Source organism: Notechis scutatus, chromosome 1 (genome assembly GCF_049901735.1).
Source record: "Notechis scutatus isolate UNSWTSFEM ecotype Mainland chromosome 1, rNotScu1.2, whole genome shotgun sequence".
NCBI classification, from domain to species: Eukaryota; Metazoa; Chordata; class Lepidosauria; order Squamata; family Elapidae; genus Notechis; species Notechis scutatus.
Window position 1 is genome coordinate 120,295,449 of NC_142009.1, and position 12,477 is coordinate 120,307,925.

Consider the following 12,477-nt stretch of genomic DNA (forward strand, 5'->3'; position numbering starts at 1 on the left):
CACTTCTTATACCGCATCTTGACAGTTGAATTTAATAACCCTTATTAATTAAATATATAAGTTAGTCTGAAGAGTAAAATGCATTTTTTAAAATTAGGGGACTGACTACAGAAATTTCCAAAGAGTTTATCAAATACTGTTCAGGTTGGATTGAGGTTTGAAAGGGCTGGGTTCAAATCTAGTCTTAAGACAAGTATTACCAAATTACTTTTCCCCTAAAAGTTTGTTAGCAGTCTAACTCTGTTTTACTGGACTACACTGAATCTGCTCTTTTGGTCTTTAAAAGCGAATAATTTATTTTTATATTATTACATTAACATTCAACAGCAGTAGGTACATTTGATGAACATTTTATTCAGCAGGCATTCCTGCTTTGTGTTTCAAGCTGCACAAAGCATTTGTTATTTCAGCGCTTTCTTCTTCCCTATAGGATTGTTGCTGGATTATGGTCTGTTTATATTAGAATTACTTCAACCCCTTCTTACTAATATGGAAAGCAGGGAAGTTATATATTGATTTTTTATTAAATCTTGCAATCTGCAATTTGTAGCGTTTTATTTTTTTGATCTTTTATATAAGGCAGCACAATGGGAGTTGAAAACATGTCATGGCAGCCTTTTTATGAATTGCACCATGACACATTCCACGAATTCTATTTGTGCCCACAAACTAAAAAGATTGCAGAGCCTTGGTGCAGTTTAGGCGTGTTGTGTAAATGCCACACAAATGTATGTATGCATATGTCTCTGTCTGTCTAATAGCTCGAAGACCTACCAGCAGAACAGGCTTACAAGCAAAAAGGCATTAACTATAGTTAGATTTAGGATCGCATCTGGGTTGGTCACCAGGGTCAGATATTAACTCTTCCAAAAATTCATATCAATGTATGCCACAAAATCAACATAAGCTAGCCTTAAATAAATATATTACCTGTTTGTACCACTGGTAACACAGATCTCAGTGTGTGGTTCTATAGTCAAAACCTCATCTCCACAAAACAATTTCCATAGTTTTAATAGAAAATTAAGGGCATAAGGGACAAAAAAAGCAGACCAATAATTATCAAGTAGGATCACTGCTGTCTTCTAGGGAATGGGGAGGTAGAAAAATGAAGAAAAAATGGTACTGAAAACTCTGGAATAAAGCATAGCTAGTTGGTCAAAACACTGAACAGATGACAATGTTTTGCTTCAGGTCTCCTTTTACTATTTAATTTAATCTCTGTTTATAACCAAAGTTGCACTCACCCACATATAAAAAGGAAACAGTAGCCAAAGTGGTTTGGGCTGGTAGGGAGAACAGCTTTAGGAAAAATGCACAGGGGATCATTTTCATCTCAGCAAGTAAGTATAAACTGAACAAGTCCATGGTTATGTAATGTTGGCTCATTATTTAAAAGGAAAACTGGAGGAGAGAATAGCAATGAAGAGACTTAGATGATGTTTCAGCCAGTTATCAATATATGAATATTTTAACATTGCAATCTAATGGCGACTACTTGCCAAATACGTTATGCTTTTCAGATTTATGAAACCGTTCATTTGCAGGTCATTCAATCTGCCAGGAGTAGCAATAACAATGTCCACGCCTTTGGTAACTGTATTGATCTGTCCTTTCCGGTCTCCACCACCGTATATGCAGATGCTAGGAAGAATGTTTTATTCAATATTTAGAACTGAACTGACATGCTCCAATGTATTTTAATATTTTACAGTCTTCACAAATTTTATAAAAAGACTTTCGTATTGTTTCCTAAATAAGAGGAAAGGGAACATTTGAACCACCCATAAAATATCTTTAAAATTGTTTAATTTTTTTCACTAAGTGGAATGTTTTTTCCAACATATTGCTGATTTAATTAAAATAGGTCCTTCTTTAAGTTAGATCTAAGAATATAACATTACATATAAGAAAGATATAGGATGATGGAAAAGGAATTCAAGGTCTGTTCCCGATTGTCTGTTCTGCTTTTCCTAATAGTTTTGAATATACTGTCAATAGTTGCTAGTTCGTTATAACCATTCTGCATATCAAAATAAGATAATATAACTTTAGAATACAGCTTAACATTTTAGCCATATCGCTCTAAAGGTTCAGAAAAAAATGTACCCTAATATTTGCCAAATAAGAGCATGTAGATTAGTACCTTTTAATTCCTTTATAAGAATATTTTGAGCACTCTGCTTCAACTTGAAGGGCCAGTTCTCGAGTTGGAATGAGAACCAGCATTCCTGGTCCATTGCGTTTTTCTCTAGAACTGAAAAAAGTACAAACTTCTTTAGACAATCGACCTGAGGAAATCCTCAGAAAAGAGAGTTAGTGATAATGGACAGAATAGAGGACACTTAAGAATTTCAGTCAGTCCCATCACTGACTTGGAAAAAAGAGGATAATTTCCAGTTTAACTTGCATCCAAACATAATTCAGCTTTAATTCAGATCACAGCAAAGCCATACTCCAAAGCACAATTGTAAAAAAATAAGTAAAAAAAAACATACATAATTTACAACCTAACTATATTGTTTGGATCATGATGGAGTCAATGGATTATTCTCGACCTATGATAGGCAGAGCTACTTTATCTGACTTATCAACAGTAATATATTACAATATAATAGAAGAGGTTTTATTTCATCTTGTTCTTACATTGGTTGTGAATCCAAATGAATGAATCCAGGCATTAAATAAGCTAGGGTCTTTCCAGTACCTGTCTGTGCTATTCCAATGAGATCAAATCCTTGAAGTATGATTGGCCAAGCCTGTGACTAAAATAAGAACTTCTGTGAATTTGCTGAAATGTAAACAGAAATGGTTTTGTACTAATTAGATAATAAAGCTGAAATACCTGGATTGGAGTAGGCTTCTCAAAACCAACTTTTTTTATATTTGCCATAATGTCAGGATGAAATTCAAAAGCATCTTCAAATTTACAAACAGGATTAGGAATACGACGTTTTTCACCATCTTTCAGATCATCACACGAAATACTATTGTTTTCTTTTCTTAAATAAAAAACCAAAGTCAAAGAAAAAATGTTTTACATCAATTTTTGATATGAGTGCTATTATATGTTTATGCTAGATTAGGAAATTTATGTGCATTGCCCAAATTAATTCTGGACAATTATATAAAAATTTATAATAAAAACCAATGAGAAAGGATGAATTAAATAGTATATGTTTTAGTCTATAACATTTAAAGATATAATTCTATACATTCCTTTAAAATGTGTTCTGAAATCAACAGTTGGTGAGGACTGAATGTCTGAATGCTTTGACTCTGAAAATATACATAATGAAAACATTGGATATTCTTACAATAGATTGCTTAGTGTAATACTTACTATTAGAAAAGTTATAGCCATTAAGTCTATAAATCTTTATATGTACATTTAAGAGGCTCTATTTCTGTCAGATCCATCTGCAAATGGTTCTCCAAAACTGAACTTTTTATCCTAACTTTGCTTTGAGTTTATATTTGGGTATATATATAGTCAATAACATATGATACTGATTATGCCAGTCAACAATGCTCAACATACCAATACAAATTAACCTAGTAGTCTGCTCTGTGAGAGAATAATGATTCAAAACATACTCATTATCACAAAAAACTGTTCCACTCTGCCCATTTAATCCAAGGGCAGAAATGTGAAAAAAATTTCATTTACTATAAAATCTGTTAAAATCTAAAAAGTTTCTAACAAATGAGAAAAGTTTCTAATTTGGAGTTAGAATTTGGAATTTGTAGTGCTGCTGAACTCATTCAGCAATAACAAACATATTAAGCTAAAGTCAAGTTAATTATAAAATGGCACTTTTCATAAATGTAGGAGAGAGCTAAAGAACATAACTAAAGAATCTCAGTAGATAAGGATCAGTCAACCTGATGAGGATTTTTTTTTAATAATGGGTCTCCAAGATGCAAACAATTCAGATACAAGGTTAATTATATAAAAATAAGACTTTATTTTTTTAAAAAAATCCCTTCAACATGGCGCAAGAGCAGCCTCTAGTGGCCTTTATGGATAAATTCATATATGAGCTTTTTTTTACTGAAAATATATGGAAATCAAACCTACAAATTATAAGGGGTTCTGTTATCGTTCAGTATCAAGATCTAGTCCAGTTATAGTTATGTGTCTTAGATGAACAATTTGAAACAATATTTTGTAGCTTTTATGAAAAGCAACTTGTTTGGTATACACTAGAATGGTCCTAGGATACCTGGGGGGGATGTCTCCCAAAATCCTCTCAGGGATCCCAAAATCAAAATTATTTCCCGGCCTACACTGAAAAATATTACAATATTAAAATTCCATCAAACAATTGTAAGAAGCAGTAGTGGCAGTGAATGTGTAAATTTTAATTTGGTAAATATCAATAAATATTACTTTTGCAAACAAATGGTTTGGTCGGGATATAGTGGTATTAATAGATCTCCTAATTTGGTTTTCCAGTCCAAAATATCAGAACCTGAATAATATGTTTTAATATTGGTGATTAAGATACTTGGATATTTACCGTGTTTCTCCAACAATACGGCCTCCACCAATAGGAAGGCCCAGCATGTTTTTTGGGCATAAAATCAATTTGAGCCCCTCCCCCCAAATTTAGGCCTATTTTAAAATATGCAAAATAAGGGGGAAGGGCGGGGAGACTTGCCGTTAGGAGTGCCCGGCGGGCAGGAATTCCTCGCCACCAGCCGCTCCTAGCAGGCGATCATGGCAAGCGCGGAGAGCTCCCTACTCCCACCAAACACCTTTGCTGCAGACACCTTTGGCACCCGCCGCTGTTGCTTTCCCTTCTGCCCATTCCGCCGCCACGTTTGGAGCTGCCGCTTCCGTGTTTGGAGTGCCTCGCCATTTGGAGCTCCAAACGCGGAGTGTCAGCTCAAACATGACGGCGAGGCGATCTTTATTTTGGTCCGCGCGAAGTTCAGAGCGAGCAAGAGAGGGAGACTGCGATGCCTCCATCCGAGATGGCAACCTCACTAGTGGATCACAACGTGGCTGGAAGCCCGAATCGGCAGGATACGATGGCGATCTTTTTGGAGCGAGAGGAAAGGGAGAGAAGAGTTGCGAGGCGTAATTTGCAGGAGGAAGTGGGTGTACCCCACGGCAGGGAGCCCAAGGAAGAAGGGCTGGTAGGCAATGGAGAGCGTCCCCTAGCTCCGGAAGCAGCCTAGAGACACGCCCGGGAAGAGGCGCAGATGCTGCCTTGTAGTCCCCAAACCAACTCTAAATGTGAACGTGCTCCAAGCGCGAAGCCGGTCGCTAAAGAGCCAAAAAGCAGCAAGGGCGCCAGGTGGAAAGGACAGGGTCGCGATCACACGGAGATGCCCAAAGAGCGGAGCGCACATAACTAAAGACGGCGCACGCAGTTGGTATGGGGACTACAAGGCAGCATCTGCACCTCTTCCCGGGAGCGTCTCTAGGCTGCTTCCGGAGCTATGGGACGCTCTCCGTTGCCTACCAGCCCTTCTTCCTTGGGCTCGCTGCCGTGGGGTACACCCACTTCCTCCTGCAAATTACGCCTGGCAACTCTTCTCTCCCTTTCCTCTCGCTCCAAAAAGATCGCCATCGTATCCTGCCGATTTGGGCTTCCAGCCACGTTGTGATCCACTAGTGAGGTTGCCATCTCGGATGGAGGCATCGCAGTCTCCCTCTCTTGCTCGCTCTGAACTTCGCGCGGACCAAAATAAAAAGATCGCCCGCCGTCATGTTTGGAGCTGACACTTCCGCGTTTGGAGCTCCAAATGGCGGCGGCACTCCAAACACGGAAGCGGCAGCTCCAAACGTGGCGGCGGAATGGGCAGAAGGGAAAGCAACAGCGGCGGCTGCCAAAGGTGTCTGCAGCAAAGGTGGGAGTAGGGAGCTCTCTGCGCTTGGCCATGATCACCCGTTAGGAACAGCTGTTGGCGAGGATGCAAGGGGGGGGGGAATTAAGTCACCCCCGAAAAATGGCCTAGCCGTTTTTTGGGGGCTCAAAAAAAAATAAGGCCCGGCCTTATTATGTGAGAAACATGGTAGATATCTCTTATGTATATGTGTGCTTCCCATTTTAAGATGAATCATAAAATTACGGCTTTACTGATATGGTGATATTTGAGCCCATTAAAAACAAGGTAGGAATAAAGGGGAAAAGCCTAATAAATAATTGTCTTCAACTAAAAAAACCCATTATTCCTACCAAAAAAACCTTCTTAGCCTAAACTGTATTTAAAATATTTCTGTATGTTGATTCACTCATTTCTGATGAACAAATGAAAAACATTTTTGTATAAAATATTTCTTCCAAATATCTTGGATCTCCCTTTGGTTAGTTTCCATCCATTGCCTTGTCCACACCCACACTGCATACTAACACACTATCCTTCCAGAAATTTTTAAATCACCCAGAGAATCTTTGGAGAAATTGTGATTTTTGCTACTTAGATATCTAGTCCTTATTACTTCATAATATGAATGTATAAATACGTTTTGTAGTAACTGTATTATTAGATACTATTATTAGTAAACTTTAATAATTAGTCTAATTAGCTACCCTAATCAGAATCACAACATACAAATTTGATAAATAAAAAATTATTCCATGGCTACAGTTTTTTTGTTATATAGTGCGCATGCCAATACTTTGCCAAAAAGGAGAGTCAACAGATACAAACTATTTACTATACCGCATATCTATCTTTGGAAATATAGAAATGGCTCATTTTGGTTTCATGGTAATTATCCATCCATATCTTTGAAGTCTTAACTAAATATTTAGTAGACAACTCCAGATCCAAATATCTAAAAGACCTCAGTTAAATATAAAGCATAAATTTCTTTATCCTAATTCTTACCGCCACTTATCAACTTCTCCTTGTGACATAAAAGTGATGTTTGGGGCTTCTTTGTAAAAACATTTTTCAAGTGGAGGCAAATCTGTTAAAAGTAACAGAAAAGTTGTTACAAGACCTTCGATTTCTCACATTGTAATTTATAGTATTTTAAAAATAAATTCTAGTCGTGAGTTAAATCTAACAATTGCAATGGGGTTGTTTACAGAGAAAACATTGTTTTAGTATAGCTTGCAAAAATTAATATAATAAATATGCATAAGTTTAAATTTCTTTTATATATTAGTTTTAAAAACATAAAAACTTGAGATTCTTTTCTTGGTCTCTTTCTCTGCCCATTTTGCAGCTGTGGTCTATATTCACTTTTATCTGATCATTCCCTAGGCACCATCTCTTTTGTCTCCCATGGTCATTTCCACATAGCATTACAATTATACCAAAAGCCACATATGTATGGCTCAGGTGCATCACGCTCATATCAATTTACAGATTATACCCAACTCTACCTCTCCTTTTCATCCAATACAAGTGAGGTGGTTGGTACTGATAGTCCGAAGTTACCATGGACCTCCTTTGGAGTACTTACATCATCATTCTAAAATTCCAATAGCCACCACCCTCCCATGGTCATGTGACTGCATTTATGGCTGTTTTCCAGCATCCAATGATCACATTTACCTTTTTGATAAAAACTAACATTTACCTCTGGTTTTTGGCAAAACCAGACCATTATAAAAAAAATTATAAAATCAGGTTGGTAACAAAGCTTACAACCATAATGGGCAGGCTCATAATGGACATTTCAAGCACTTGGCAACTGGCTCACATTTATGACTAGTTATATTGTCCCACAGGCCTGTGACAATTTACTCACTTGGAAGAATGGATTCATTTAACAACTATGTAATTCCCTTAATGACCCATTTACAAGCATCGTAAAAATGGTTGCAAAATCAAGTCCATTCATACGTTGTCTTCATTTATCACCAAAAGTCTTGTCCCAACTGTGATCATAAGTTGAGAACCACCTATATGCCAGTATTTCACCATCTGGGCCAGAGGTCTCCAAACCTGGCAGCTATGGTAGCTGGAGAATTCTGGGAGTTGAAGTCCACAAGTCTTAAAGTTGCCAAATTTGGAGACCTCTGATCTAGACTTACTGCTAGTGTTTCTATTGGATGTCAAAGGACTGATTTTGACCTTTAAAACCTTCAATTGCTTCAAGGCAGGTTACCTGAAGGAGCAACTTCTCTATGTTTATCCAAATCTTAAAACAATTGACTTTTGATAAATAATTTACCTTGAATGCTATTAAGGTATCATTCATTAAAAAAAAATGTATTACACTAACCATTCCACTTCATGGCTTCATATTTAGCTTTGTTTTCTCGAAGGGAGGCCCAGTTAATTGATGGTTTTGGAGTACTGAATTCTGAATTGATAACCACAGATTGACCAATATCCTGGTATTTACAGGAATCTGTTAAAACAAAATCAGGCTCCAGTTATCAAAAAGTTTCCTATCAGATTGCCAGACAATTTAAATGAGGACAAATCTAACACTAGAATCACATAGAAATTGCACCTCAGGGTCACCCAAGGACAGTCTTTATTTTTTTTTTAATATTGGGACAGCCCTAAGAAGGGTAGAAATTTTATACTCCACTATTATATACATTTTACAAGGTTTCAGTTTATTACTGCTTATCAACAAGTGTCTAAATATTTTTTCATTATTAAATCAATAAATTTAATTTTCTGAGATGCCTATATATAAACATACACATACCACGTTTTAAAGTCTTACCTTTAGTACCTCTTTCTCCTGTATTGTTTTGACTATACCTTTCAATAAGATCGTCAATCAGCATTTTAGCTTTGGTTTGTTTATCTTTTCCACCAAATATCTTTACTTCAGACTCATAATTTCCCTTTATAACCTAAACACAAGATATTTAGATTAGGAATTAAAACTTAGAAATGAAGCAATCTACATACTATAATTGTAGTGATTTAAAATAAATGACTTAAAACATTTACACATACTTGTTAAAATATTTACACACACACAAAAATCATTTAACAGAGTTAACTATTTAAAATGTATATGCATAGTTCTCTCCCAAAATTCTTAGTTGTTTCCTCCATGACAGGATATTAGGACTGACCATAAAGTAACTTGTGGAGTTACTTGGAGAATTTTTACCTCAAAGAAACTGTCACATGTAAGAATTAGAACATCTTACCTGTATTTTGCAACCTGATGATTCTTCAAGCTCCTTAATTTTAGTTCCACCTCGACCTGTTGTAAAAGAAATAGATTTATATGCAAAACAATTTGTCAAGTCTTTTAATATGCATACTGCTATTGACAACATTGCAATTTTTTAAAATCAAGAGTAGAACAATGTCTGAAATTCAATAAAAAAAACCAATAAACTTCAACTAAAAACTCTCAAAAGTTATACTGTTTCACAATCATTTTTCCTTGTTCTCCAATGTCAAGTGATATTGTAGTGATAAATAATTATAGAAGTAAAACAATCCTTTTATTATATTCCTGCTTTTCCTTATTCCACTCATTCTTGAAGACTCTAGGTTCTAGGTGACTACCTCCATAAGCAAAGTAATGTCAGTTTAAGCTACCTGAAATAACCTCAGTATGCTTTACCAAATTATGTTATACTTGAGATGGATTTTCCCTAAACCCATCAGAATTCCTGCTAAAAACATTGATATTTAACAAAAAAAAGTACTTCACACAATTAACAAAATGCTACTTTTTAATTATCTGATTTGGCTTACCTGATTAGATTAGATTCTGTATTCTAATTGTCCCTATCTGGTTTCCTGGGTGGTAGTCAGGGTCAAGGCTAGCCTTGGGGAAAGGTGGGGAATGTAAATTCTGTGTGGTTTTGTGTTTACTGACTTAATCCTTAATCCTATCAATTCAGCCTGCCTCAGTCTTCTAATTGGGGTTACTAGAGGCCATTCTGGCTGAGAGGCAGAGATTGCTTTAGCTTCTATGGATAGTGTTTCTGTCTTCTCTGGGGGCATGAAACTAGAGGGGGGGTATCTTATGATTCTTCCTACAATATACTGCAAATTGTAGCATCCATCTTCCAATAAATACACACTTGATTTAAACCTTGTAGAACATAGGGTCTATGATCTACGAAGTTAATTCTGGAGACATAAAATCAATTTGCTAGTAATTATTCTATAGCACTTATGTCTTCCTTATCCTTTTTATCAACTAAATCACAATCAGTTTTATGAGATACATTTATTTATTTCTTTATTTGATTTGTCAATTGCTTACATGATAATAGGTGTAAGTATAAACATAGTTATGAATACATGAAATGGATACATATGAGAAAAATAAAAAGAAACAATAGGACAGGGAGGGTAGGCACGTTGGTGTGCTTATGCATGCCCCCATCTTTGTAAGCAGAAAAGTTTGAGGTACATACAACTAAGGGAGAATTCTTAAGCTTAGTGACTTCCAGATGTTTTGAAATTCAGGTCCCCAAATCCCCCATCAGCATTTGAGAAAAATTGAAAGCCGAACTCTAGCAAAGACTAAGTTAAGAAAAGCTGCCTAAGAAGCCATCCAAATCTACCTTTTCATCCACAACCTGCTGCAACCTCTTTCATTCCTTTTAGCCAGGGTTACCTATTCAGCCCAGGTATATCATACTGACATGGTTTGCTTGGCTTCGATTCAGGGCATTGCCCAGCCATGATCCGTGATCCCCCACCCCAAAAAAAATAAACCAACCAAACATGGCTAAGTCCGACATGTTAACTCGATTTTACCCAATAGATTTTGCTTCCAGTCCTGTTTAGAAACATGCCACTACGTATTCCTTAAGTGACGTTGGGTCAGTTACTCTCCCCCTCAGTCCAACGCACCTCACACCTGTTGTTGTTGTTGTTGGGGAGGGTGAAGACGGCAGGAGAATTAGGCTTGCTCGCCGCCTTGAGTTATGTATTTATTTTTATTTATTTTATTTTGTCAAGCGATTATAAAATAACAGGTATAAGTATAAACATGGTTATGAGTGCATGAAATAAGAAAAAAATATAAGAATAATAAAAAGGAACAATAGGACAGGGATGGGAGCTTATCCACGCATTTATGTCTTTAAAAGGCGGCAAACCACAATAACAACTACTTACCTATGACGGTGCCGACAAGAGCATTAGCCAGGGGGAAGCACAACGGGAGCGATCCCTGTCGCTGCCTTCCTCCTCCTCCTCTTGCCCGATACTCCAAGGCCCAAGGCTGGCGGGCAAATGCCGGCCGCGAACCCCATCTGTTCCCGCCGCGTCTCTCCTCTTTCTCTTTTCCCACCGGTCGGGTACCCAAAGGCTGCGAAGATCCCGCCGTCGCCAACGAATACCATTCGCTCGGGGGAAGCTTGGTGTGGGAAGCGCGGGACTGATCCTCTTCGCCGTCCGTCTCCCAGTCAGACATGGCGGGCAAACACCTTGACCAAGAACAACCCGACGCCGACTTGCCGGTTTAACTTTGCACATGAGGCGGTTTAGCGCTCGTTGCCGGCAGCGGCTCCGATTGGCTGGCGCGTCAGTGGTGGCGGGTGATTGGCCGAAACGCTTCGGCCCTTGAGCCGAAGGTTCCAAATCGCTGAGTGAATCCCCCGGGGGTCTCTTTGAAAGGCGGCCCTTACCAAATTTGGGACAGAATGTTATGGTGAGGACGGAAAGTCGGGTTTCCGCCCAAGTTATCGCAAAACAGTAGCTGCCTTTACTCGCAGGTAATCTCGCTTCGAAGCAAGTTTGAATTCCAGAATAAATTCCTCGTGGATTTCTGTTCTAGCTTCCATCCTTGCGAGGTCGGTTAAATGGGAACCCAGATTGTTGGGGCACAATAGGCTGACTCTTGTTAACGGTTTAAGAAAGTTTAGCAACTGAAATTTGGGGCTCAATTGTGGTCGTAAGTCGAGGAATAGTATAGCTGGGGGCTAGACTAGGAAACCTCCAAAGTCCCTTCCAGCTCTATTCTGATTGACTTCTTGTACTGTTGTTTCATAAGTGAATGGGACAGCTGTACAAGAGAGTAGCATTACACTAAACAAAGAAATGGCCATTCAAGTGGTTCGAATTTCTGTTAGTGGGACCAAAGAAAATTGCCTGGAAAGCATTCAAGGATGTCATTGAGAATTTTCTTGGCAACTAGAGCACCAAATTGCATTCAACTGACTGACAAACATCTTACAGTACACTGCATTCATACTTCTTTCCCAAAAATCTAGATGCAGTCTGTAAATGAAAAGTTTGGATATTGCCACAGTAGAAAACGATATCATTAAAAGTTAATTTCATTTTTCTCAAGATTCCTATGTGACACAGTCATTCTGAAACTACATTTGTGTTCAGTTTGAAGTACTATTCCGATTTATTAGTATATTGTTCAAATTTATGCTTGAATTTAAATATAACAAAAGTTGCAATATCTGTGGAGTTTCAAAAGACTAAGGACATCTAAATCAAAGATGTGGATGTTAAATATTTTAACTATATTGCCATGCGGCTTTTCTAGACAAATAATGAATGAATTAAGTTAGGAGTGAACTTCACTCAGCCAAACACTCAACTAAAGTTGCT

At 37.5% G+C, this 12,477-nt stretch overlaps 1 protein-coding gene across 1 annotated transcript in view; it reads right to left on the reverse strand.

Annotated features, from left to right (window-relative positions):
* The window catches only part of DDX43 (DEAD-box helicase 43), a 22,717-nt gene extending 11,306 nt beyond the window's left edge, over positions 1-11,411 (reverse strand). The window contains exons 1-9 of the mRNA XM_026665108.2: positions 11,029-11,411; positions 9,090-9,145; positions 8,651-8,783; positions 8,195-8,323; positions 6,847-6,928; positions 2,846-3,002; positions 2,647-2,765; positions 2,147-2,257; positions 1,503-1,644 (exon numbers count right to left, since the gene is read on the reverse strand). Coding sequence (XP_026520893.1) covers positions 1,503-1,644; positions 2,147-2,257; positions 2,647-2,765; positions 2,846-3,002; positions 6,847-6,928; positions 8,195-8,323; positions 8,651-8,783; positions 9,090-9,145; positions 11,029-11,326 — 1,227 coding nt within the window. The 5' untranslated portion in view covers positions 11,327-11,411. The remainder of the gene's footprint in view (positions 1-1,502; positions 1,645-2,146; positions 2,258-2,646; positions 2,766-2,845; positions 3,003-6,846; positions 6,929-8,194; positions 8,324-8,650; positions 8,784-9,089; positions 9,146-11,028) is intronic.
* Between the last annotated feature and the right edge of the window lie 1,066 nt (positions 11,412-12,477).